General features: G+C 44.9%; 1 protein-coding gene across 1 annotated transcript in view; it reads left to right on the forward strand.

Annotated features, from left to right (window-relative positions):
• KIAA1324 (KIAA1324 ortholog) overlaps positions 1-25,298 on the forward strand; it is a 61,312-nt gene that overhangs the window by 12,611 nt on the left and 23,403 nt on the right. Inside the window, exons 2-7 of the mRNA XM_006179938.3 lie at positions 15,426-15,546; positions 17,628-17,820; positions 22,716-22,863; positions 23,348-23,428; positions 24,017-24,122; positions 24,279-24,428. Of these exons, the coding sequence (XP_006180000.2) occupies positions 15,426-15,546; positions 17,628-17,820; positions 22,716-22,863; positions 23,348-23,428; positions 24,017-24,122; positions 24,279-24,428 (799 nt within the window). The remainder of the gene's footprint in view (positions 1-15,425; positions 15,547-17,627; positions 17,821-22,715; positions 22,864-23,347; positions 23,429-24,016; positions 24,123-24,278; positions 24,429-25,298) is intronic.

Genomic DNA, 25,298 nt, shown 5'->3' on the forward strand with positions numbered 1-25,298 from the left:
TCAGCCACCCAGTTTGTGCTACCTTGTTAAGCAGCCCTAGCGGACTGACCCAGGTCCTGTGCAGGATAACACGGCATCCTTCATGGAGGCAGTGAGGGGGTGTGAAGGAGGATGTTTACTTTTTATCCCATACATTTCCCATGAATTTTTTTAAAAGCATGCTTGTAATGAAAAAGGTTTTAAGTGTAGGTATAATTACCACTAAATAACCTGAAGAGCGTACATTCCTCCACCTCTAGATCTTTTTAATCTCTCAGTTAGCCAACTGCTCTAACCATCCATCAGCTCTATCAGGGATGTCGGCACCAGGTTGACGTTTGGATTAGAAGACCTCGCTTCAATCTACAACAATATGAAAATTTCCAAAATACCTGGGGAGTGTCTGTTGCAGGCAAAACACAATTGTCATTTAGAGATCGTCACACAGAAATATGAGTCAGAGAATTTACCATCTCATTGGGACCAGGAAAACTGAGAAGGAACAACAGAGCAAAGCAGTTCATGATTATTACCCCACAGATGGTGTGGAGGAATGGAAATCTCGCCTTCTAGAAGGATCTCGGACTGTTCCCCGAAGGCCTGGGAAAACGTGCTTCATCTGGGGCTGGTGGGATGGGAGTTGTGAAGAGGATTAGGCAGGGCATTCTGCGGGGTCAGAGGAGATAGTAAAATGCTCTCTTTTGACCCTTTCACTTCAGGGATCAGATGTAAACCCAGGCCACTCTGGAGGGTTGAGTGACAAAGGCAGGGTGTTGCATTTAAAAAAAAATTTATTTAAAAAAATTTTTTTTAACAAGTACTACAGCCACACAGTAAGCAGTTCAAAAGTTATAGAGGTCTCTCAAGAAAGTTCTGCATTCTCTCCTCCTTCACAAGTGTACAGACTTTTCTGATTTCTTAGCTATTTCTAGAATGAAGCTCAAATAAACTGAGGCCCAGAGTGACTAGATTCCAGCTTTATGGGACAGGAACTGGAGTCTGCTGGTGCGGAAACTTGGTCAATTGCTGGGTCTTTCCTAAAACCACCTGCCCAAGCACATTTCCAGCCACTCCTGCCCTTAGATCTTGGTCCCTGGCTGCAGTCAAGCCTGCTTAAGCAAGAGCCAGGCTTCTGCTTGCCTTTAGGATCAGGTTGACCAGAGAAGGCCAGATGTTCTAGAGCTGATTCTCTACTCACCCATCTCCAGTTTCCCCAGTGGTGGCAGAGGGCTGGGCCAGAATCTCTGTTGGTGACACTTGGCAATGACCTAGGATGAGACTGTCGCAGAGAATGGCCTGGAATTTTTATTCAGAACTTTTACAAACAATGCATCCACAGCTACCCCGTCACCATTACAGTTTTCATTTTACAGCACAAGAGGCACCTGCCCAGGTGTCTGTTCAGCCCCTGGCTCTCAGCACTCACGTGTCACACTCATCAGTGTCCATAGCAGATAAGATCCCTTGTGAGATACAGATAAGATGTCGTAACATGAGAAACTATTTCTGTCACCTTCCCTCTACCAGCAGGCTGAGACTTCCTGATTTCCTAATTTTTCCTCTAAATAACATTTTCCCATGGGTCAGAGTCATCTGAGAAACACAATGGCAGTGACGGCTCCTGCTCAGTTTGAGAAATGAATCTTCAGCCTCCCGCACTACACACTCCTTACACTCCCAACTCCGAGAATCCTGCCCCCGCCTCCCCAAAATACCCTTCTCTCTAAGGGAGGCACTAACTTAAAAATACTTAAGAAAAAATTTTGAGCAGGTAATTCACCCACATGATAATCAATTCAAAAAGTTATATAGAGGTACAGAATGAAAAATGAGTGTCCCTTCCACCCCTGTCCCCTGCCACCTGGTTCTCCTGCCAGGAAGCAGTCCCTGTTGCCTTCAGTCTTACTACTGAAGTTCGTGTGCACTCCTGGGGCAGCCTGTAACACCCGGGGCACACAGAAGACATGATGACAAACCATAGGCTTCTCTCTCTAGGAGAATAAAACCAGAGGCAGGAGAATGCGCATGGGACAACGTTCTGGTCACAAAATCAAAGTATCGCGCACAAGTGATGAGGGGTCCTTTAAATTAATTTTAATGATTCCAGATTGGGACTGAATTCTAGATATTATAAACCAGGAGATTATAGATGTAGATTGGAGGTAAAAAGAAAGCTAAGACGCATTAAAGAAATCACTTCTTTTTCAGATTCTTAAAGCATGTTATTTCTCAACTGTCACTTTCTCCCTGATAATTATGTTTCTCTTTATATTTCTAGCATTCTTACTTTGTTGTATGTACCTTATGTGACAGTACCTTGTAGACTATTATGTGACTAGCACTCCCTGGGGTTGTGCAGTGCACAACCTATACAGCTGTATGCAGTGATCCCTGTCTGTGCCAGGACTGCCTTGATCATATTTGTATTCCCTCACCATATACTTGGTGAATATTTTTAGTTGAATTGCTTGGAGGTAAAGTTGGCACCATCTTAAATCGTTACGGCTGGGGACCTAGGGCTGGAATAGAGAGAGACGGCTGGAGATGTAAGCAGGGGCCAGGGAGTGAAGGCCCTTGTAGACCTTGCGAGGGGTCTGGTGCCAACTCTGAGGGCAACAGTGGGGCAGTGATTCAATCTGATTTGCATTTCAGATGGGTCACTCTGGCTGTGGTCTGGAGAGTGGCTTGGAGGAGAGGAGGGAGCCAAGACTGGAAGACCAGTAAGGAGGCTCCTTGAGGCAAGAAGTCACTGTTTTGACTTCCTAAGTAGCAGTGGGGATGGAGAGAGGGGGACGGATTCACGAGACATTTTGGAGGTAGAAAATGGATAGTTCTCCATAATTATACACGGGGCCTAAGAGAGAAAGGTGTCAAGGATATAGTCCCTGACTTGAAGAGGTGCTGAATGTAACAGTTTCAATATCAGAGCAAGAGGACAATGCTGAGAGTGATATTTTATTTTTTAAAGTGTTCAAAATTCATTAAATACTTTAAAGAAATAAGCAAAACTAAATATTTAAATACTTCAAATGCATTTTCTATATATAACACATGAAGTAATATGTACATTTATAAAAATATAAACACTACTTGTCATCATTCTAATATGAATTGTTAGCAGATAAAATTAATGAAAAGAAAGTATTTTCAAAAAACCCCAAAGACCAGGATTGCCACATGAAGTGGATGATGGTACCATTCAGTTAGATATGGAACACCAGTGGGGAGAGCAGTTGAGAACTATTTTTAAATGTTGGCTCTGATGTGCCTGAGGACCACCCCCATAGGCAGTTACAGATAAGGACTGAGAGTTCTAGAGTAAAGGCTGAGCTCAAGAGAGAAACTATCAGTGCATGAAGGCAATTGAAACTATACAAACAGCTTTGTGTAAGAAAGTTGAACTGAACCTTAGAAAAGGCTAGGATTTTAATTGAACTAGAGGGTATATAGGTAGAAGGGTGGATTTACAAGCTGAAGAAAAGAACAAATCAAAGGAAGCTACAGAATTAGGAGTAAGTGGATACTCTCAGTGGTATGCTGGTAAATATTTAACAACTGGCTCTCTAGGGAAGCCCTGCTTTTTAGTGTTTGTTGATTTCCATGGTGTGACTACTCCCATCATAGCCAATTGCAAGCTGTCAGTGCCACGGAGCATGGAGTTGAGGAGAGATGAGCAGTCAGCTCTTGCGAGATCAGACAAGGTGAACCCTAGCCCACAGCTGGGTGCAGTCCAGATGGAAACAGAGGATTCTATCAGGCAGTAGGGGAGGATTGGTTTAAGAGATAAAGTGAATCACCAGTGTGGGTATAAAGACGGATAATGTCAAGGATGTGGAGAAATTGAAACCTTCGTACATTGCTAGTGGGTTCAATCACTGTGGAAGACAGTTTGGTAGTTCATCAAAAAAAGGAGGCATAGAGTTACCATGTGACCCAGGAACTTTACCCCTAAGTATATTCCCAAGAGAACTGAAAATGTATGTTCACACAAAAACTTGTACATGAATAATAACAGCATTATTAATGATAGCCAAAAATCCCAAGCTGTCCATCAACTGATGAATGGGTCAATAAAATGTGGTACATCCATACAGTGGAACGTTACTTAGCCATAATACTGAGTACTGAAATAGCCTACAACACAATAAACCTTGAAAACATTATGCTCAGTAGAAGCAGCCAGATACAAAAGGCCACATACTGTATGATTCCATTTATAGGAAATGTCCAGAATAGATAAATCCATAAAGACAGAAAGTCAGAAAGTAGATTTGTGGTTGCCAGAGGCCGGGGAAAGGTACGATGGCAAGTGACTGTCCCTGGGTAAGAGTTTGAGGACTCAAGCCCCAGTTTGAGAAACAGTGCACTGGGAGATTGTGGTGTTGCAGTTGCTCATATATATTTGTTCCACTGGAGTTACAGGAGCTTTGTCTGTTGACCTGGTTCTCTAGGCTAGAAGTCTGTCCTCCAGGTTCAGGTTTCTTCATCATAAACAGCTAACACATCCAAACACCCAGCTGTCCTTGGAGAGAGTTTTGCATAGGCCAGGACCTAACTGGCTTGTTCCTTTCACATATGATTAAAAGCTCAGGTGAAAACATTTAATGGAACATTTTGATCTCATTAAAAACCAAGACAAGCACATCTTTGAAATACAACCTCATAAAGCCCTGCCTAGCAGACAGATGTGTGCACCAAACTCTCACCTATCAGAACGGGATTGGAATTTATGGGGGACATTTCGTGTCCTGGCTACAAAGCCACTTCGATCCTAGGGATATTTATAAGCAATGTGAAAAGCCCTCTGCACCTGATGGACTGGCCGCAGTTACCGAGCGTCATAAATGTCAGCGGCCGGCCTTTCTCTTGGAGAGATTAACTTTGGGGGAGTTGCTGGGGGAAAAAGGCAGAAGAAGGACAGATGGTGTTTCATATGTATGAGTAGACTCTGATCAGAGAAGGGGTGAGTCAGGGCGAGTGGTAAACATCCAGAGCAACCGAGGAGGATCTAACTGTTGCTGTCACCATTGCTGTTAGGCCAGAAATGTCACCCAGCTGCTTTCTCCCTGTCCTATTGCTGAAAAAAAGAGAGAAGGGCCTGGGTGCCCCCCTTCATGTGCCCTCTCCAGGCAGGGTCATAGCAGTAGCTGGCTGCTTCTTTTTTTTCCTTAAATTTTTTTAAATTGAAGTATAGTCAGTTTACAATGTACCAATTTCTGCTTACAGCATAATAGTTCAGTCATTCATATACATAGATATATTTATATCCTTTTTCATTATTGGTTACTACAAGATACTGAATATAGTCCCCTGTGCTATACAGTAGAAACTTGTTGTTTATCTATTTTAACCAGTTTACAAACAGCTTTCCTGAACCCAATCTCCTAATTGGCCTGAGAGTTTGATGTTACTCAGTCTGGGGGAGTGAGGATCTGTTAATCATCTTAATAGAGTGTTACCATCCCTGCTATATGGGGAAGGGAACCGAGGTATGGGGAGATTTAATAGCTGGCCCACAATCATATAGTTTGGGGGTGGCAGGACAAGATGAGAGTCCAGACCTTTTAGCACTAACCTACAGTGCCTTGCACAGCTCCAGAGCTGCTCTCGGGTCATGCCTTTTGCCCATCTTTAAATCACGCAACAAATACTTATTGATAGCTACTGTGTGTCAGGTACTCTTCTGGGCTCTTGGGCTGTATCAGTGAAAAAAACCGAAGTTCTCTGTTCTTCTGGAGCTTACATCTGATCTGGAGTGAGGGCAGTGGCATAAATAGACAATAAACATGATGAATAACTAAGTTACAAAGTGTGTTTAAAGGTGATACGTACTATGGGAAGAAAGAAGTCATTCAGGATTTGACGATCAGTGGGACTGAGGGGAGTGGATGACACTTGTAAACAGGGAGGTCAATGCAGTAGGGTTAACATCCGTGGGGCTTGTAGGGGCTAAAGGGAAGATGCATGTAAAGTGCCCAGCCCAGAAGCTGTCACATGGGCGCGCCTATGTGCTCGCTAGTGGTGGCTGTTAGCACCATACCAGTCCCATCTTCCAGGATCCCCCGGGACAAGACTGTGCCCAAAATGGACAGGCAGCTTGTTATAGACAGGTTAGACAGCAGGGTCAGGGGCCTGTCTGGCCCAGAGCATGGTGCCTCAGACTGCCCCAGCTGGGTGTGCAGACCCAGTAGCCGCTTTGTGCGATGTGTTCACAGCCAGACCAGCAGGAAGGCCCTGCCAGGGTGACCAAACACTGTCTCTGATGTTTTTGATAAAACAGAATCTGGAAATCCAGAGTAGAACAGAAAATTCTGAAAGAAGGGGCAATGAAGGCCAAGGCTCCCCAATACTTCTTCAAACTGGGAGCCCCGGGGCTCCTGGCACCATGTTGCTAGACAACAGCACACAGATTGAGGACAGCCAGCAGGGGCCAGTCTGCTTGGGGTCTGTCTGCTTTGGCTGCTGCTGGCACCTGCTCGGGTGAGAGAAGGAGCATTGCTCGTAGGTAGAGGAAACAACTGACTACGTGGGGTGATTAAAGGAAGGCAAAAAATGCATCCTTAACCTGTGCGTCTGCCTCATGCCTGCGGTTTTACCTTTATTGATTTGCTCTTTCAAGTAGAGACTGGCATTAAGCTTTTTTTGGGTGTGGGACTTTGGGTTCAAACAAAATCTTGACTGAGAAGAATAAACATGTAAGAGATTTAAAAAATAACATTGCTCCATTAAAGTTCCTGGGCATATATCTGGAGAAAACTCTAATTAGAAAAGATACATGCACCCCAGTGTTCATAGCAGCACTATTTACAATAGCCAAGATATGGAAGCAACCTAAATGTCCATCGACAGATGACTGGATAAAGAAGCTGTGGTATATTTATATGATGGAATACTACTCAGCCATAAAAAAGAATGAAATAATGCTATTTACAGCAACATGGATGGACTTAGAGACTATCAAATTAAATGAAGTAAATCAGATGTAGAAAGACAAATATCATATGATATCACTTATATGTGGAATCTAAAAAATGATACAAATGAACTTATTTACAAAACAGAAATAGACTCAGATATAGAAAACAAACCTATGGCTATCAAAGGGGAAAGTGGTTACCCTAGTGGGTAGTGCGAGGGATAAATTAGGAGTTTGTGTTTAAGAAAAAAGTGAACAGTCTGGGGGTAAAATATTATGCTATTTAAAAATTGTGAGTGCGTTATTATAGATTCTAATGTTTCTCTGTGTGTGTGTGTGTGTGTGTGTGTGTGTATGTGTGGAAGGGGAGTTGGATAACAAACTCCTTAGAGAATCTGAGGAAAACTGTGGCCAGAAAAATGCATACACCTAAAATTCTGCCTCTGGTTGTGTGGGGCTGGTATGTCTAGGTCCTAGGGCCCAGAAGACACTGTTACTGAGCGGGCAGTCTTAAGAGGGTGAGAAGGAGGGAGGGAGAGAAGGGAGGAAAGAGGGAGTCTCCCTGGTCTGGTGGCTGGAGAACAACAGGAAAGGTCCAGTGAGGTCACTGTGCCCCTGAGTGTCAGCCAGACCATCCCCCCAAAACTTGCGTGAGGGCACTCCAAAGCCAAAAGAGCAAAGTCAGCGCTGGGCCACAGAGAAAGTCTCTCTTGAGGCACTAATGTTCAAATTCTGAACATTTCACCCCTGTTTTCCGTGTTCTGTGCTAAGTAGAGTTCACTCCTCCCTCCCAGCAAAGGGCTGGTCTCTCTTTGACCGTCAGGATTGTTTAATGGGATCTACTTCCAGCTGGGTCAGGCGCTTGCCAAGCAAAGAGGCATTGGCAACTAAGTCGACAGATACCTGTTGACGCCGTTGTACCAGCTCGGGCGTTTGCCTGGTGCACTGGGCCCCAATCTCAGACATTCTCCCCACAGGATCTGCCTTCAGGGATGGTGAGAGGAGGAGGGGCTGGACCCACAGCTGGGGGAGGAGCTTCCTCCAAACCTCAAGACTTTTAGTCAGAATCCGTGTTTACTTAAGAACCTGTTTCTTGACACAGGTGTTGTCCTAGCCAAGACAAACCCAAGCTGTGTTGATCCGCTGCTTCCTCGGTGGCTGTGACTTTATGCAGCACTAGCTTGGTGATTCTAAGATTCAGGATCTGAGACTCTGCTTGGCTGTGCTCTGTCTGTGGGGTGGCAGTGGCTGGGGGTATCCCTTCTCCTCGGTCATCTCTGGGCAGTGATTCTTAGCCCTGTCAATGTTTTACTCAAGTGTATCCATTTATCCAAATTCAAGAAGCTAAGATTTGTGCATTTCAATGTATATAAATTTTCCCTAAAAGTAAACAACCTATAAAAACAATAACTTCCAGTGGGGAGGAGGGGGTGGAAGTAATTGGGGCGTGGATAGAGGTAGATGAGCAAGAATGGCAGAAACTGGTAAGTATGGAGGCTGGGTGATGGTACACGGGGTCATTATATCCTGCTTTTAAAAATATATACATTTGAAATTTACCATAATAAAAAGTGATGAAATAAAAAAAACTTAGAAATGTCTGTTTTCTCTTCGAAATCTCCCTCCCTGATGAAGAATCTTAAAGGCCCTCATACTCTCTATCCTAGTAACTCCACTTCTGGGAATCTATCCAAAGGAAATATTCAGAGATGCACATAAAGCTTCATTGTAGTTCTATTTTAAATAAGGAAAAATTGGACAAAACTCAATTTCCAACAATAGGGGAATGGTTAAAGAAACTATGGTGCAACTATTAAAGACACAGGAGAGTGCTTGTGACCTAAAATGTAAAAAAAAAAAAGTCAAAATACAAAACTACATACCATATGATCTTCATTTTGTTTTTAAAAATGGATATGTATATATAGAAACGAATTTGGAAAGAAATACAATAAAATATTATGAGTAGTGATCTCCGTTTGGTGGGCTTATGGCAGATTTTAATTAATTTTCTTTTTGATCCTAGCCTATATTTTCATTTTTTCTACAATTAACATTTATTACTTTGGTAATTATTTTGAAAACTGACAAGTGCCATTTTGAAGGAAGAGTTGGAAAGTTGGAAGGAAGAACAGAGTTCTATGTAATTACCAACTGTAAAATAATAAGGTGTATTCGAACTGGAGGGAATCTTAAAAACTAGAAAGTGCCTAAATCTAACTTTCTCATTTTAAAAATGAGAAGAAGTCCAGAGCATCGAATGCCCACTTAGGCCATTTGTTCTTAGTTTCTCAGACCGCTTGTTTCAGTAACCCACTGAGCCCTGGAGACCCCAGGACCTTTACATTCTGGGGCATGCCCCCCATGTTAACCTCTGGAGGCCCAATTTGGGGGGCAGCCCTTGGACTCTCCAGTCGGTCTGAGCTACCTGTTGCTAGCATCCTTGGCCAGCTGGGCTGGAGAAATACCCTGGTAGGAAGAAGCCAGTGGAACAGAAGACCCCACTGCCACCCAGTCACCCACTATTTGTCCCTTTGACAGTTGTAGCTGGCCATCTGTGTCTGTCCAGCTCTGCTGTGGCAGAGGTTACTCCTAAGAGCTGGGCTAAATGTTTGTGGGGTCTGGCTTGTCATGACTTTCAAACCATCATTAGTTGAAAAAGGAAATAGTATGGTCCAATGGTTGGTGTCAAGTTGGAGTCAGAGACATGTCACCGTCTTTGACAAAGCCCTTAGACGCTGTCTTAGTCCGTTTGGGCTCTAGAACAGGATACCATAGACTGGGTGGCTTAAAAGGCAAACATTTATTTCTCACAGTTCTGGGGAGTTCACCGTTCTGGGGAGTCCAAGATCAAGGTGCTGGCAGATCCAGTGTGTGGCGAGACCATTCTTCCCGGTTTGCAGACAGCTCTCTTCATGCTACATCTTTACCGCGCCTGAGAGAGGGCTGGCTCTGTTTCTCTCTTTCTAAGGACACTAATCCCTTCTTGGGGGCTCCATCGTCATGACGTAATTGTCTCCCAAAGGCCCTCACCTTCAAATACCATCATTTTAGGGCTTCAACATACGAATTTTGGGGGGAGAAAACGAACATACAGTTGATAACAGACATCAGTCAAGATGCTTCTCTGGAGAAAGTGGGGCAAGCAGAGAGTACAATGAGAAATGATCGTAGAGAATGGTGGAGGACTGGAAAGCAGCTTCTCCGTCCCTGCCAGCCCACTTCTCTACCACACACACGTCTATGCTCCTTGAGAACTGGGACTTTGTCTCAGACACCGCTGCTCCACCGGAACCTAGCACATAATAGGCCCTCATAAACACTTGTTGAATGTGGAATGAGCAAACATCATTTTCCCAGATTGTTAGAAGATCTGACACGTTCCAAGTTACCCGTATTTCCAGAGTTGAAATCTTTTAATTCCAGAAGAACTGGATGTTTGGGAAAAAGGTATTTTTTAAAATATTTATTTGCACAACTGCAATGCAACACTTTCAAACAGTTGTCAATGGCAAACACAGAAGCATCAGGGAACCACCATGGGCATCTCCAGGGAGACTGTTATGATGTCCACTCCATCTGTTGCCTCCCATTTCTTCCTCTACTCCCTCCTCTTGAATTTGGCCATCTAGTAGGATAACATATATACTTTTATTTGAGAGTATTTCTTAAATTTAGACTACCAGAATATCAGGCTTTGGCCCTCTGGAGGACTGACTAGGAAAAGTCAGAGGATGGGCATGTTCCTGTAGCGCAGCTTTTTTCTAAACTGTGATAAAAATACAGTGTACCATCTTAACCATGTTAAGTGCGTAGTTCAGGCATTAAGTACATTCACATTGTCGTGCTCCCATCACCACCATCCGTCCACAGAGTTCTTTTCATCTTATAAAACTGAAACTATACTCAGGGGCCCAGCCACTAGCAACCACTCTTCTACTTTCTCGCTCTTTTTAGGAACTGGACTACTCTGGGCACCTCATATAAGTGTAATCAGACAGTATTTGTCCATTTTGTGACTGGCTTAATTCACTTGGCATAATTTTCATTTTTATTTATGCTGTGGGTTTTGGTGGGGGAGAGGCATTAACGCCAGCCCTCAGTAGAGCTGAGAAGTAAGGAGGGGCTTATCTCCAGCTCTCCAGCTTTCCTGCCTCATCCTTCCCTGAGCTTCCACCCACCTCAGGTCCCTACTCATGGCTAAGCGTCCTCACCCCTTATCCCATCTCCAACTTACCCAGGGAGACCATCTGATTTGCTTCATGTGGGCCATGTGTCCATGTCTTGACAAAAGTGAATTGGCCACCTTATTTGACAATGCTACTTAGACTGAATATGGTCAGGAGGGGATGTATCTGCCCAAAGAGGCTGTTACCACAGGAGGGAACGATGGATGGTGGGCAGGTGGAGACAACAGATGTCCAGGACAGGGGACGTCCTCCAACCAGGTTTAAAGTGCCTTTCAGCCTTCCCACGCCACACGGCTCCAGGCTTGACTCTTTCCCCTTTGAGCCCTGTTTGCAAAGGTTTTTATACCCTTTGATTTCCTTGCAAAGTTTTCAGCATCTTGAGAGCCAGTGCTGGGCCCCAGACACACTTTGTGAGTGTGATTGGAGCCCACACAGGCTGCCCTCAAATACCAGCAGCCTGGAATACAGGCTCTGGGCTCAGATTGCCTGGGTTCATTCAGTCCTAGCTTGACAATCTCCTGGCTGTTTGGCCTTGAGCAAGTGACTTCACCTCTTGATGCCTCAGTCTTCCTATCTGTAAAATGGTGAAATAATTGTACCTCCTCCATTAAGATGTTTTGAAGATTGAAAAAACTACTGTGCTAAGTGATTGACCTGTATCATCTTATTTATGCTCACAACCAACCCACTACACATGGGGAAAAGACACCCCCTTTCTGGGCACACCACCAAGCATGAGGAACTTGAGCGAGATTTCACACTTTACTCATGCCCTGAGTTGGGCAGCCTTGTGGAGAGCCTGCACACCGTACACAGCAGCCCTGCCAGGAGGCAGGTATTTGTGTCTCCCCGTTTTTCAAATGAGGCAGCTGTGGCTTAGAGAAGTTGAGCATCGTGTGGTGAGGGGGTGCAGAGTCCCTTCTACCTGGCTGTTTAGTTACGGCACACCAAAGAAGCTACCCACCACTGGTGCCGTAGACCACATCCCTTTGTCACCAGCTCATCTTGAATGTCTTCCACCAATCTATAGACTGGTGATACCAGTCTCTAGTCTCTAGTCTCTAATCTATTGCTTTGACAGTCATTTAAAAAACTACAACACGTGTTTTGAAAGAATAGGGGAAAGGTGGAAGGAAGAACACATTTCCATCCAGGCACCATCCTGGCTTGGCGATTGTGTTTTCATTTCAGCAGTCCACTCAATACCTCGACAGCAAGGACTGAAAACGTTGTGGGTCTGAGTGGATCCTTCTTCTTCTGGAGCCAAAAGATCAGTGTTACCAACAGATAGCTCAATATTTGGCCAAACAAATTCCAATTTCGGCGTTTTTCACTCTAACGTCTCATGTTCCCTGGGAACATTGCATGTAGCTGGGTGAATTACGGGAGGACAGCTTAACTAAGGTGCCCACCTCTTATTTTCAAACCCTTCTTTCCCTGATGAACACGCAGCAGCCACTGCCTCCTGTGCCCCAGTTAAAATTGTGATTTGGATACTGTTATGTCACTGTGCACAGGGAGAGCGAGGAATTTGTGTGCTAGACATATGTATTGAATGTATTTGTGTGTTTCCTCTTGTGGATCTGTATATTATGCAGACTATATGCTTTCAAAAACAGATCGCTGAGTAAACTGAGTTAGTGTTGGGGAATTGATTTATTCACAGAACTCTGAATACAACTGAGGAGTGCTGCCAGTTACAGCTCTGATTTGTCTGTCTAAGCATGTCTTGGACGGCGAGATTGCGAAGTGTAATTCAGATTTGAAACAGCTGCAGCAGAGCCAGCGCATTAGAGGCTGCAAATATCCTCAAGTGACGTGAAGTAAATTAGCACATATTGAAAAGGAAATTTTCTAAGGCTCGGAACCACCATTTTCCCAGCAAACCTCCCACCCGAGTGGGCCCCAGGGATTGCCAAATAAACGATGATGCAAAGTGGACATGGCCCATGTGTCTCCAGGGGGCCAAATACAGTCAGAGTGACGGAAATGATCTGCTCAAACAGATGAAATGTTTTAACACCAATTCTCAGGACTCAGAAGTGAGCCTGGCTGCTGGCAGACAACCAACATTGTCTTATTTAATTTTTAGATTTGGCTGTTGAATTTGGCCCAGTGTGAGTCTGTGTTTGATGGGAGGGTGGAGGATTCCTGGTGGGAAGGCCCGGGTTCTAGCTCAGTGACTTACCAGCTTTGTGATCTTGGGCAATCTCACCCCGTGGGGAGTGTTTTCTCATCTGTACGGTAGAGGAAACAACCCCTGCTCTGCTTGCCTTCTGGGGAGTCTGAAGAGCAAATGGGATGGTGCTTGGGAACTGGAAAAGCACTGTGCGAATGACAGGCATAATTATGTTCACAGGCAGAACATTGAATTCTTTCTGCCTGGTTCACTCGATTCTCCATTTACTTTACATACTGTGGATTTTACCCCTCTTCCTTGCAGCAAAACCTTTCGGAGAGTATCATTTTTAGACCTGGAATTGATATGTGTGTAGTTGCCCTATTTATCCACAGAGTCTTCTGGGATAAAGTAAAGAGTGGAATTAACAGGAAAACAGACCCAGAGAAATGGCAGCCCAAGGGCACAAAGAATTCCCACCCAGATGTTCTTTCTTTCCTAGATGACACTGACATCTAAACCAAAGCCAAAGCTTCTCATCAGAAGTCAGGCTCACAATTCCCCCGTCTCCTCTGCATCTTCTCCGTCTGGATTAAAGCGCCAAGTTTATGCGCTGCTGTCCTGAGCCGTACCAGGCACTACATCTAGTACCTCGAGGTGCTGGGCAGGCAATATATATTTGATAAATATTTACAATAGAGGAAATAAAAACAGAACTCTAAAATTGTCCTCTCATCATCCTAAGTTTCTGAAACTACAAATCAAGAAACAACATGTTTACCGTATTTCCACAAGTCTGAGATTCTACTGGTTCTAAGACACACCAGGTTTTTTTTAATTCTTATTTTTTATTGAAGGGTAATCAATTTACAATGTTAGTTTCAAGTGTACAGCAAAAGAACTGAGTTATGCATATATATACATACATATATATTTTTCCAGTTTCTTGGTGTTTTGGGGTTTTTTTGTTTGTTTGTTTCTTTGTTTTTATGGACCAAAAAGAAAGGAAAAGCTCCATCAGTTAAAACATGACACGATGCTTCCTCATTGTGTCAGTTATAAGCCACACCTTGACTTCACAGGTGTTACAATGCGAAAGAAATATGCGTTTTTTAAAAGAAATATGCATCTTAGAAGAGATGAAATGCAGTCTGCTTTCCCCTTCCAAAAAGTAAAGATTTCTCCTTTTGGTTCTGGTGCATTCTTAGATTAGCCAACTTCAAATGGTCTCAATTTCAGCCTCAGTTCCTTGCATTTATACATGTTATGCAATCATCCTTTCATACGGGCTGAAGGGGGACGTTAATTCTATTTTTCTTATGGAGACAGTGATACAAAGTACTTTATGGCTTGAATATAGTTTTTAGTAAGTGAGAATTGTAAAATACTTGTCAGAGCCAAAAGCACATTAATTCTGTGGTCTGTTGTTTATTACAAGATTAAAGAGGGTATTTGAGGGTATTTGATGGTATTTGGCGTGTCTGTTGTGCTTTCTTTTTCCCACGTGGTACTTTCTATGGTTTTTGTTGTGGCTCTTGTTGTTTTATTTAATGCCTTGACTTGGCTGTTTTGTTGCTGTCATTCAGTTTATTCTTAGTTCAGGTAAAGCAACTGATCTGTGAGTTTTCATAGCACAGAGAAATTAGGCGTTCATAGGCTCACATGTTGACAGCCCATCACCTGCCTGGGCTAAATATGTATATATGACGCTTTCATAAAACTTGAGGTGGAAATTCATGGTTTTTCTGGGTAGAAGGGAGCATGAAAAACATAAGGAAATCAGGGAAATAGAAATACTGCTTCTGCAACAATCCTTTGTAAATATTCCATAGACCAGTCCTTGCTCATAAATAATGCAATTTGGGACAAGAAAAATTCCACCTGTTTCTAGCCCGATCTTTAGTTACCTTCCCACATCCCTCTGGCCTATGAGGACATTATTTATACGCAACAGCAAAGACAGTCATGAAAAAAAAAAAGGAAATTCTAGGAACTAGACCATGGCCAGTGAAGAGGAATGATCCAAATAATCGTAGCTCCTGCGTGTGCTTGATAATAGTCACTCAGGCTCCATAGTGCCTTACTACCTGCCGGGGCCCCAGGGCCTGTGACTGTGGTGATGGGTGTCGGTAGCCATTGCGCTGAGCAGGAAGTGGGTGGGAAGCTGTTAATGTCTGGCCATTGCTAATGTGCATTTTGCCCACTCTTCTCTCCCCTGCAGTCTGAGTACCACTATGAGTACACCGCGTGTGACAGCACGGGTTCCAGGTGGAGGGTCGCCGTGCCGCACACCCCAGGCCTGTGCACCAGCCTCCCTGACCCCGTCAAGGGCACCGAGTGCTGTAAGCAGCGCTGCCTCGCAGCTTTGGCCTCTGCCCCAAGCCTCCTGCCATCCAAGTTAGGCGCTTCCTGACCCTGCGGCTAAGGAATCAGATCTTTCCCCCAGTTAGTCCCCATCCCCAACCCTGTTGAGATTTGGGGCAGAAATGTTATTTCATGGAGGCAAACCGGGTATCTCAATTTACTTTTATTTTATTTTAGAATTTAAATCCCATCAGGAGAGCAAGTAAAAATTCCAGCTGTGCACCACTTAGATATTTTTTCTGTTTGCAAACATTTTCTTTTTTGCCTGTGGTTTTCTCTCCAATCTACACTCACTGGCCACAAGCACTCATTAGGAAAGATTGTGATTTGCAGTCATTCTTGAAAAAGAAACTAAGGAAGATGAGTTCTCGCAGAGACAGACCTTTGAAATGCACTAGGCGTCCCTTCAGGGGCCAAGAATCTTCCCTGGCCACAGAGCCGACCATTCCACCAGAAGGGCAGTGACTTGCCTCAGCTCCGCCCCCCGGCCCCTGGGACTCTAGCCGCAGCTTTTCTCCCATTGCCTATTTCCCCTGTGCTGTTCTTTTGAGAAGTGCAAAGGGGATGGCAGTAAAAGACAGGGACTAGAATCAAGGAATGCCTGAAGATTTGGAAAGGAGACTGAGAGCATTTAAAGTCTACAATGAGCTTAGCATAGTGCCTGGTTCAGTAGGTGAGCGGACAAATACAAATCAATGAATGGATACTGCCACGATTTGAGTAGAACTGAGGTGTGACTAATGGAAACAAATGAGCCATCTTCAGTAAACGTGGCCAACGTTATTGAGCACTATGTGCACCTGCTACGTGAACCACAAAGATAAATAAGACACAATCTCTGCCTTCAGAAGTGTACATTCTGGTGGGAGGAGCAAACGTCGGTTCATCCATCCATTTCTTCAGCCAAACTTCCTGGATCCCCTGCTATGTCCGTGCCAGTTGTTGAGCCACCGTCCTGGAGGAGCTCAGAGCCTACTGGGAGGCACACATCAATATGATGTGTTAATACGAGATGAAAAAGAATGGGAGTTTTAGATGCTTAAGGATAAGAAACAGCTGGGAAAACCAAGGAGCAGAAGTTTGGAGGCGGAAGAACACCAGACACATTCAGGAAAGAGCATGTGGCCTGGGGTGGAAGCAACACAGGGAAGGGGACAGATGGGAGTGGGGTGGAGAAAGATCTGCAGCCAGAGATTTAGCTGGAAAGTTGGGTTGGGGGAAAATTGTGGAAGACTTTGAACGCCAGGCTGAGAGCTTAATTCTGTAACCAAAAGGCACAGGTGGGGGTGTTCCTGATTATTTTTTAAATACATATCAATGTTTTGGAAAGATACTTCTGACCACAGAATGAGCCAAGACAAGAAACAGGGAAATAGTTAGGAGGATGTTGCAGTGGTTGAGGTAACAGGTCACAAGAATCCCAACTAGCATGGTGGTAGTGGCACAAGAAAGGAGGAGACAGAAGCCAGAGACTCCAGGGGGAGATTCAAGGCTGAAGGGCCAGGCCCCATTCAGAGGAGTCAGCATGAGATCATGGTACCCTCTTCATTGGAGAGACCTCAGAATGGCCGACGCTACTGGTTTAGGAAATGAGATTGACCAGGGCAAGCCGAACGTCCTGAAACAAAGCCCTAAATCTTTTTTTTTAAATAACAGCTTTATTGAGATATAATTTACATAAGATTCACCCCTTTAAGGTATAAAATTCAGTGGTTTTTAGAATATTCACAGAGTTGCATAATCATCACCACTATCTAGTCTCAGAACATTTTCATCACTCCTGCAAAGAAACATCATGCCCATTAGTGATCTCTCCCCCGTACTCCCTCCCCCAACACCCCATCACCACAAGTCTACTTTCTGTCCCTATGGATTTGCCTGTTCTGGGCATCCCATATAAATGGAATCATACAAGATGCACCATGGCTCTAAATCTTAGTGGGTCAGACTCCTAGAACTCCATTCTCTGCTCCTCCCTTTAGGATGCCCACAACCAACCCATCCTCTTGGGCGGCAGTTGACCTCACCACCACACCCTTGTCCCTGCTCTGTGTTCCAGCCTTCTCTTGCAAAGCCGGGGAGTTTCTGGACATGAAGGACCAGTCATGTAAGCCATGCGCTGAGGGCCGCTACTCCCTTGGCACAGGCATCCGGTTCGACGAGTGGGACGAGCTGCCCCATGGCTTTGCCAGCCTCTCAACCAACATGGAGATCGAGGACAGCATCACTGAATCCAAGGAGAACTGCACTTCGTGAGTTGCCCCTCTCCACTCGCCACGCCTTCCCTCACCTCCCTGCTCCACATGCTTGTTAAGGGGCTGCAGGGAGCACTCCACAGCCTCCTCTCCTGCTTTTCTGGCTGCGCAGGAAGGATGGGGTTGAGGGAGCCAAGCTGTGGGGGTGAGGGCTGGAGCAGGGCCCCACTGGGCTTTCCAACGCCATGTCCACCTCAGCCCAACCTTGCAGACCTAAGCTTACCAGTGACTGACAGGCATTTGTGACAGGTGAAAAACACGGAGAAATAGAGAGGTGGATTAGAGGAACAAGGGTTAAATGGCCCAGTCTATTTAAAACAAAATCCAGTTGGCTTTCTACCATGGAATTTTAGATCAGCCAATAAACTTCCTCAACTTGACTGCAACACAATGTGCAAAGCATTGGGTATCTTTCTGGCTTTTGGTGCTGGGTTCTAAAACTGGTCTGCTAAACCTGAGTTTATGGGTTTGGGGGGATAACGTAGGACCAGAGCTTTGGTCAGTGGTGGCTGAGATCTTCCAAACCCTTTGAGACCCCGGTGACCAGAAAATTCTCTTGCTCAGATCTTTTCTGTAACTGAAAAGCTCAGCCCAGGGTGCTTAGCGAACTGGGAGTTATCCTTAGCAAATCTTTAGATGTTTGATTCCAGGGATAGGAAGTAAATAACGTACCTTCTATAGTTCAGGCGCTCTTCTGGGTGCTTTCCATGTGGTACTTTCTATAGTCCTCACACGAACCCTTGTGAAGGTGAAATAGGTATTATTGTTCCCATCACACACATGAAGACCTGGAGGCTCAGAGAGGTTAAGTGACTTGTCCTTTGCTACCCAGCTTACAACTGAGGAGACTGGAATTCACACCCAGTCCCAAGCTTGCCACTGCCCCATGCTGCCACCTTTAAATAACATCTAGTGCATGCAAGGCAGTATTGGGTCTAGAGAGGAAAAGTAGGGGGAATGCCTAGATGTAAAAGACAATTTTTCACTGCTCTTTGTTAAATATTGACAAAGACTGCAGGAGAAATCCTGGGGGGTGATGGAATTTTTGGGGATCTTGATTGTGGTGGTAGCTTCATGGGTGTACACATCTGTCAAAATTTATCAAATTGTACATCTGAAATATGTGTAGTTTACTGTACAGCAATCATACCATAATAAAGGTGTTAAAAATAAAAAATGCCTTAAACATATTCATAGGCATTTTAAAAAAAGTAAAAGAAGAAGGTGAATACAGGAGAAGAGTACATGAAAGTTTCTTTTATACCCAAGCAGCCAGAAGGATAAAAAGGAGTTAATAATTGTATTACACCTGGATTTCTAAAGGTGGGAGCAATGCCTCCCATTCCTATGCTTAAATCTCCTAGAGGCACCATTGTCTGAACCAGGCAGCAGGCCTTTAATAGTCCCCCTTTAATTTATTTCAGAGTTCAATATTATGAACCAAAATCATTAGCATGTCAACACTGGCAGCAGAGATAAAGCCAGAGAAGATTCAAGCTGGAAGGAGACAGACCGTGTGATTAAGGCAACCAGTGCCCATTTTAGTCCTGATAGATAATGTGGCTGACCCTGGACAAGGTGCAGGCCTGGCTCACTCAGTCAGTTCCCACCTGCGCGAAGGAAAGATTTCTCTCTCTCTCTCTCTCTGGGGACTGCAATGACAGTCCAGAAATCATTATCTCTCAGAAAGGCAGGATGCGGGCCCGTTTATAACAGCTTGTGTTTCCACAGCACAGACTGCTTCAGGGCCTGGGTCTGAAGGCCTCCCAGGACATCCCTGGGATGAAGGCATCCCCCTGGGCGGGGGAAAGGATGTTTCTCCTCTGCAGAGATGGAGCAGAAATGGCCACCTTGAAAGTTTTGTGATTTCCCCACTGCCCCCACGAAAGGCAGTAACTGAGCTAGTATCGAGTCTGGCTTTCCTGCTCTCCTGTGTGTTTGCCTGAGTCCACGCCCACTGCCTCCAGCCCAGCTCCAGCCAGCATTACTCCTGCCTGTTCTGCCTCTAGTACCTCCCAGCTGGTCTCCGCTTCTACCCCCAGCCTCCTCCAGGCCGCTGTCCACTCAGCAGCCAGGCTGATATTAAACACAAACCCAGTCACGGTACTTTCCTGCTCAAAACCCTGGATTCTATGGATTCCTATTGCTCTTGGAATAAAATCCAATGCCTTATATCCTGCAGGGCTCTGCCTGACCTGGCTTCTGCCCTCTGCCCATTCTTCCAGCCTCTCTCAAGTACCTCTCCTCCTTGCTTACTCTGCTCCAGCCACCATCCTAAAAACTGCTGATAAACATGGTACTCTTCTTATAGGCTGTGGTAAGGATGAAATGAGATGATACTTGGAAAGATTTGGAGTGATGCCTGGCACTGGAAATCAATCAAGACATGTTATTATTGAACATGAAATGATCTTCACCAGGGACAGCGCTGATGAAAATCAGAATTGTGATGCATTTTGCAGATGTAACCCACTTATGGCATCCTCTTAATTATTCATCCGCCTTCAGGAGATATTTATAGCAGATACCGTGGAGGGCGTCAGCATTAAGTGCTGTCTGTTCTACTGAGAAGAAATCGATACCATTAGGTTAGCTGGGTATCCTGGATGAGCTCAGCCTAGGTATTTTGGATATACTTCCATTTGAGAAGAATACTAACTATCGAAGAGCTGGAAGTACCATGTTATTCTGACAAACACAGGGGGAAACCAGTGGACTAACTTGAGGTCCCCTTAGCTGACTGTTAGTAATAAGTGGAGACCTGGGCTGGTCTCAGGCAGAACAGTGGAACAGTGGGACTGTCTTCGATCACCCATTTCCTACATGCATCTGTTCAGTACCCTGACGCCTTCCTATGCACCAGGCCCAGGGCTTGGTGCTGGGGAGACAGTAGTGAACAAGTTAAGTTCGGTCTCTGCCCTCACAGCATCTACAAGGCAGCCAGGAAGACAAGCAATTAAAAAATTAAAGTATGATCAGAAGAGGAAACCAAATTGCAAATAAACTAAGAAAAGATGCTCAACCTCACTAATAATCAAGGAAATAAGATTTAAAGCCCAGTGAGACACTATCTCCCACCATATCATATTGGCAACAATTTAAACATCTGACCACTTCAAATGTGGGGAGGACGGGGAGCAACAGAAGCTCTCTTGCATGACCGGTCGGCATAGTTGATAACAACCACTTTGGAGCACAACGTGGCAGTGGCTGGTGAACTTGGAGGTTCACATACCCTCTGACCCAGCAGTTCCACTCCCAGGCTTTCAGCTCAGATGTGTGTATAAGGAGACAGGCACAAGAACGTTCCTAACAGAGTGTGCACAATGACAAAAAAAATTGGAAACAATCTAAATGTCCATCAACAAGTAATGCATAAATAAATCTTGGTGAACCATATAAAGCAGTATTATATACTAGTGAAAATGAAAGACGTTTTATTCATGTGTGAAGATGGATGAATTCCACAATCATTATACTTGTTGAAGAAAAAGAAGCAAGTTTCAGAATACACTAGTATGATATCATTGGCATAACGTGGAAAAACACGGGAAGCACTATCATGCACTATGCTGTTCAGAGACACATGCGTAATTAGTAAAGGGCCGAGAGCCACATCGACATCCTAAGTACCAGATTCAGGAAAGTAGGTCCTTGGCAATGGGGAAAGAAATGTGTGATGCAAAGGGGGTTGAGGTGAGCCAAGCATACACCAAGGCTTCTGCTGTATTGCATTTCTTAGGCAGGGCAGTGGGTCTTCAATATTTCATAACATGTTTAAGTGAAATGCAGTAGGACTGTGGTTATGAGAAGGGAAACCATGAGAGCTGAGACAGGTTAAGGGGTCAAGGAGGACTTCTCAGGTTAGGTGACATTTATTCTGAGACACAAATAGGAATTAACCAGAAGGAAGGAGGGGGAAGTTTGTTCTAGGAGGAGGGAACAGTGTGTGGGAAGACTCAGGGGTGAGAGAAAGTTTGGCAGAGGAATTGAAAGAAATTCGTACTTCTCTGGAGTACAGAGAGTGGGCGAAGGGTTTGTACCTAATCCTAAGGGCAACAGGAAGTCACAGGGTTTCAAGCAGGGAAGTGACATGGTCAGATTTTTGTCCTGGAGGATCTCTCCAGCCACACTGTGGAGAATGAATGGGAGGAGGCAGGACTGGATATAGGGAGGTGAGTTGGGGCCAGTTCTGAGCTGAGGGGGGTTGGGGGAGGAGCAGGTAGAGCCCTTGGGCAGGGTAGGCAGAGTAGAGAGATATTCAGAAAATGAAACCGATACGCCTTCCCTCTTCCCATAAAACCAGTTCCTTGTGGTGTGTAAAAGTGGACAGTTCCAAAAAAAAAAGGGGGGTGGGTGGGAATTAGACCAGATGGATTTCTGAGTTCTGAAGAATAGTTGTATGTAAACATTCTTTGACAGCTTTAAGTTATGCGAACCTGGGTTTAAATCTCAGCCCTTTCACTTGCTGGCTGCATGATACTGAGCAAGGTACTCACCAAGCCTCAGTTTTATCATCCATTAAATGGGGGAAAAATTGCACTTCCTCCTACTGATGAAATCAGGAATGTAGAACATGTAGTTCAATACCTGGGAGAAAGTAAGCAACCAATAAATGTTATCTATCTCCCCTGCCCCAGCCTCACCTGTCTCTCCTCTGGGTAGCTCCATGTAATGTGGGGGAACATCTACCTGTCTTCCTCTTGGCTGTACCTCCAGGCGCCTTGATCTGGAGGTCAGTTCCTTACTGAGCATTTTCAGGTATAAGCTTTCGCTTTTGAATCACAGATCCAGAATTCCTCAGAGACCTGGCAGGACATGAGACTTGCATATCGGCCAAATCCTGGTGGGCTTGGCTTGTGACAGTGAACTTGTTTTCCGTTCCCTTACAGGTCCAAGTGGGTTCCTCTGGGCGACTACATCTCCTCCAACACGGACGAATGTACAGCCACGCTGATGTACGCCGTCAACCTGAAGCAGTCTGGCACTGTTAACTTTGAGTACTACTACCCAGACTCCAGCATCATCTTCGAGTTTTTTGTGAGCCCCTGGCCAAGGGGGAGGGTGGGAGGCAAACGCTCTCCAAGGTTCAGATTCCTTTACAGCAATCACACGCATAGTCCTGCTTGGGAAGTTTCCACCGTTGTTTTTCCTCTGGAGAGAACTGTGGGCAAAATGAGCTGAGGCTTCAAGAGGCACAGATAAAGACAGAAAATCACAGGACCCTGGGGGGAAGAGTAGAATCTGAGAGATTCTTGGTGTTTCACCCTGTTCAGACATGAAAACAGCATGTAGCAGCTCTGAGTTACACATTATTTCTTTGGGGTCAATGCACTGACAGTTTGTGTGTATAACTAGCTCCTGCCCTACTTCAAGGCTCATGAGTTCTGAGCTCAGTCCCTAGAGGAAATGGGCGACTCTTCCCCCATAAGAAGGACCATGTGGAGGGGCTGGTGCATCATAGGGTAAGGAACTCATTTCCTTAGAAAGCTAAGACTCTGATCTCAAATTCCTGCTGCCTCAGGTTCAAAATGACCAGTGCCAGCCCAATGCAGATGACTCCAGGTGGATGAAAACTACAGAGAAAGGATGGGAATTCCACAGTGTGAGTATCATACCAGCCTGCTCCCTGGAGACCCCAGAAAAGGGACCAGGTACCTTTCCTTCAAAGAGTGCTTCCTCCCAGTCTGGGCCTCCACTCTCCTCTCCCTAGAAAGCAGAGGTCTGACATGATGAGGATGCTCTGGTTTCTCTCCTATTGAGCTGACAGAACCTGGGTGTGGACTGACTTGCTTCTATGGCTTGACCTCAAGGATGAGCAGCTTTCCAGCTTTAAGGGCCAAGTCTTCTGGGGATGGGTCATGGATAAATAGCACAGAGAATGAGGGAGTTTCAGTCATCCTGTTGTCAGTACCTTCAGGTCCCTTCATCAGTCTCAGAGATGCTCATGGTATAAGGTGACTGAGGGAGAAGTGGGAGAGGGCATGGGAAGGTTTTAAGAGAAGACGTAGAAGGAGAGAGGGGCTACGCCAAGATGGGAGGAAGGGCAGAGCTAGGGAAGCTGAGGGAGAGCAGCAGAATGGGCCCTGCCCTGCAGACTGCAAGAGGAGACTTTCCAACGAGAGGCTAATGCAATGGATTAGCAACATCTGTCTCTGTGACTGAACGAACTCTTCCTGTTTGTGGTTTTTAGGTCGAGCTAAATCGAGGCAATAATGTCCTCTATTGGAGAACCACAGCCTTCTCAGTGTGGTCCAAAGTTTCCAAGCCTGTGCTGGTGAGAAACATCGCCATAACAGGTACGGAGAGCAGAGAGCGGGGTTGGGTCTGGGGTCTGCTGCTGACTTCTGGGCCTCGTGACTCTGCAGGGAGGGTGGGGTTAGTTCCCAGGAGGCTCAGTCTCCAGGCTCACTGCTCCAGGCTCCTTGCTTTTCTATGTTTTTCTTCCTCCCTAGGAGTGGCCTACACTTCAGAATGCTTCCCCTGCAAACCCGGCACGTACGCAGACAAGCAGGGCTCCTCTTTCTGCAAACTTTGCCCAGCTAACTCTTATTCCAGTAAGGGAGAAACTACCTGCCACCAGTGTGACCCTGACAAATATTCAGGTGATGTTTCTGAGAGTGGGAAGAGTTTGGCGGGGGAGGTACCAACATACACAGAGAGAGAAACAGGAAGCAGAGCCATCCTTTTGGCCAAGCTGAAGACAATAATTCTTTAAAAAAAATTTTTTTTTTATTGAGGTGTAGCTGATTTACAATGTTAGTTTCAGGTGTACAGCAAAGCGATTCAGTTATACATATACATACATATATACATATATTTTCAGATTTGAAGATGATAATTCTTAAGCCCTTGCTTTCTGGGTGCTGGAAGAGCCCTGCCAACTAATCATCCTTCAAATGAAATCATTCGATAAGTATTTATTGAGCCTCTACTATCTGCCAGACCCTGTTTTAGATGTCTAGAACACATCAGCGAGCAGAATAGACTGAGGGTCCCTGTCTTCATGGAACTTAGGTTCTGGTGAGGGAAAGACAGATAATAAATAATAACTATAATAACTACATAATAAATTATATAGTATATTAGACAGCAAAAACTGCAAGGCACCAGGGCAAAAATAAAACGCAGTCAGGGTTAGACGGATTAGGAAAGCTTGGGAAGAGGGTTGCAATGGTTTTTTGGGGGGAGCAGGGAGGGGCAAGGACGTTTTTTGTATTTTAATGAAAACAAGATTATAATTATAATGTATATAGTAGATAAAAGAGGTGTAAATGTATGTAGTTTAATTTATAACAACTATTATCAAAGTTAGTTTAGAAAAGCCATGGGATTGTATTGATGAGCAGAACATTCTGATAGCAGGGGCTAAAGACAGAAGGTATATTTATATCCATTGAATTCAAAGCATCCATTGAATTCAAAGCAAGCCTTTCCAGGACATCCAGAGTTCCTTGGAACACAGCTTGAAAACA

This window comes from Camelus ferus, chromosome 9, assembly GCF_009834535.1.
Source record: "Camelus ferus isolate YT-003-E chromosome 9, BCGSAC_Cfer_1.0, whole genome shotgun sequence".
Classification (NCBI taxonomy): Eukaryota; Metazoa; Chordata; class Mammalia; order Artiodactyla; family Camelidae; genus Camelus; species Camelus ferus.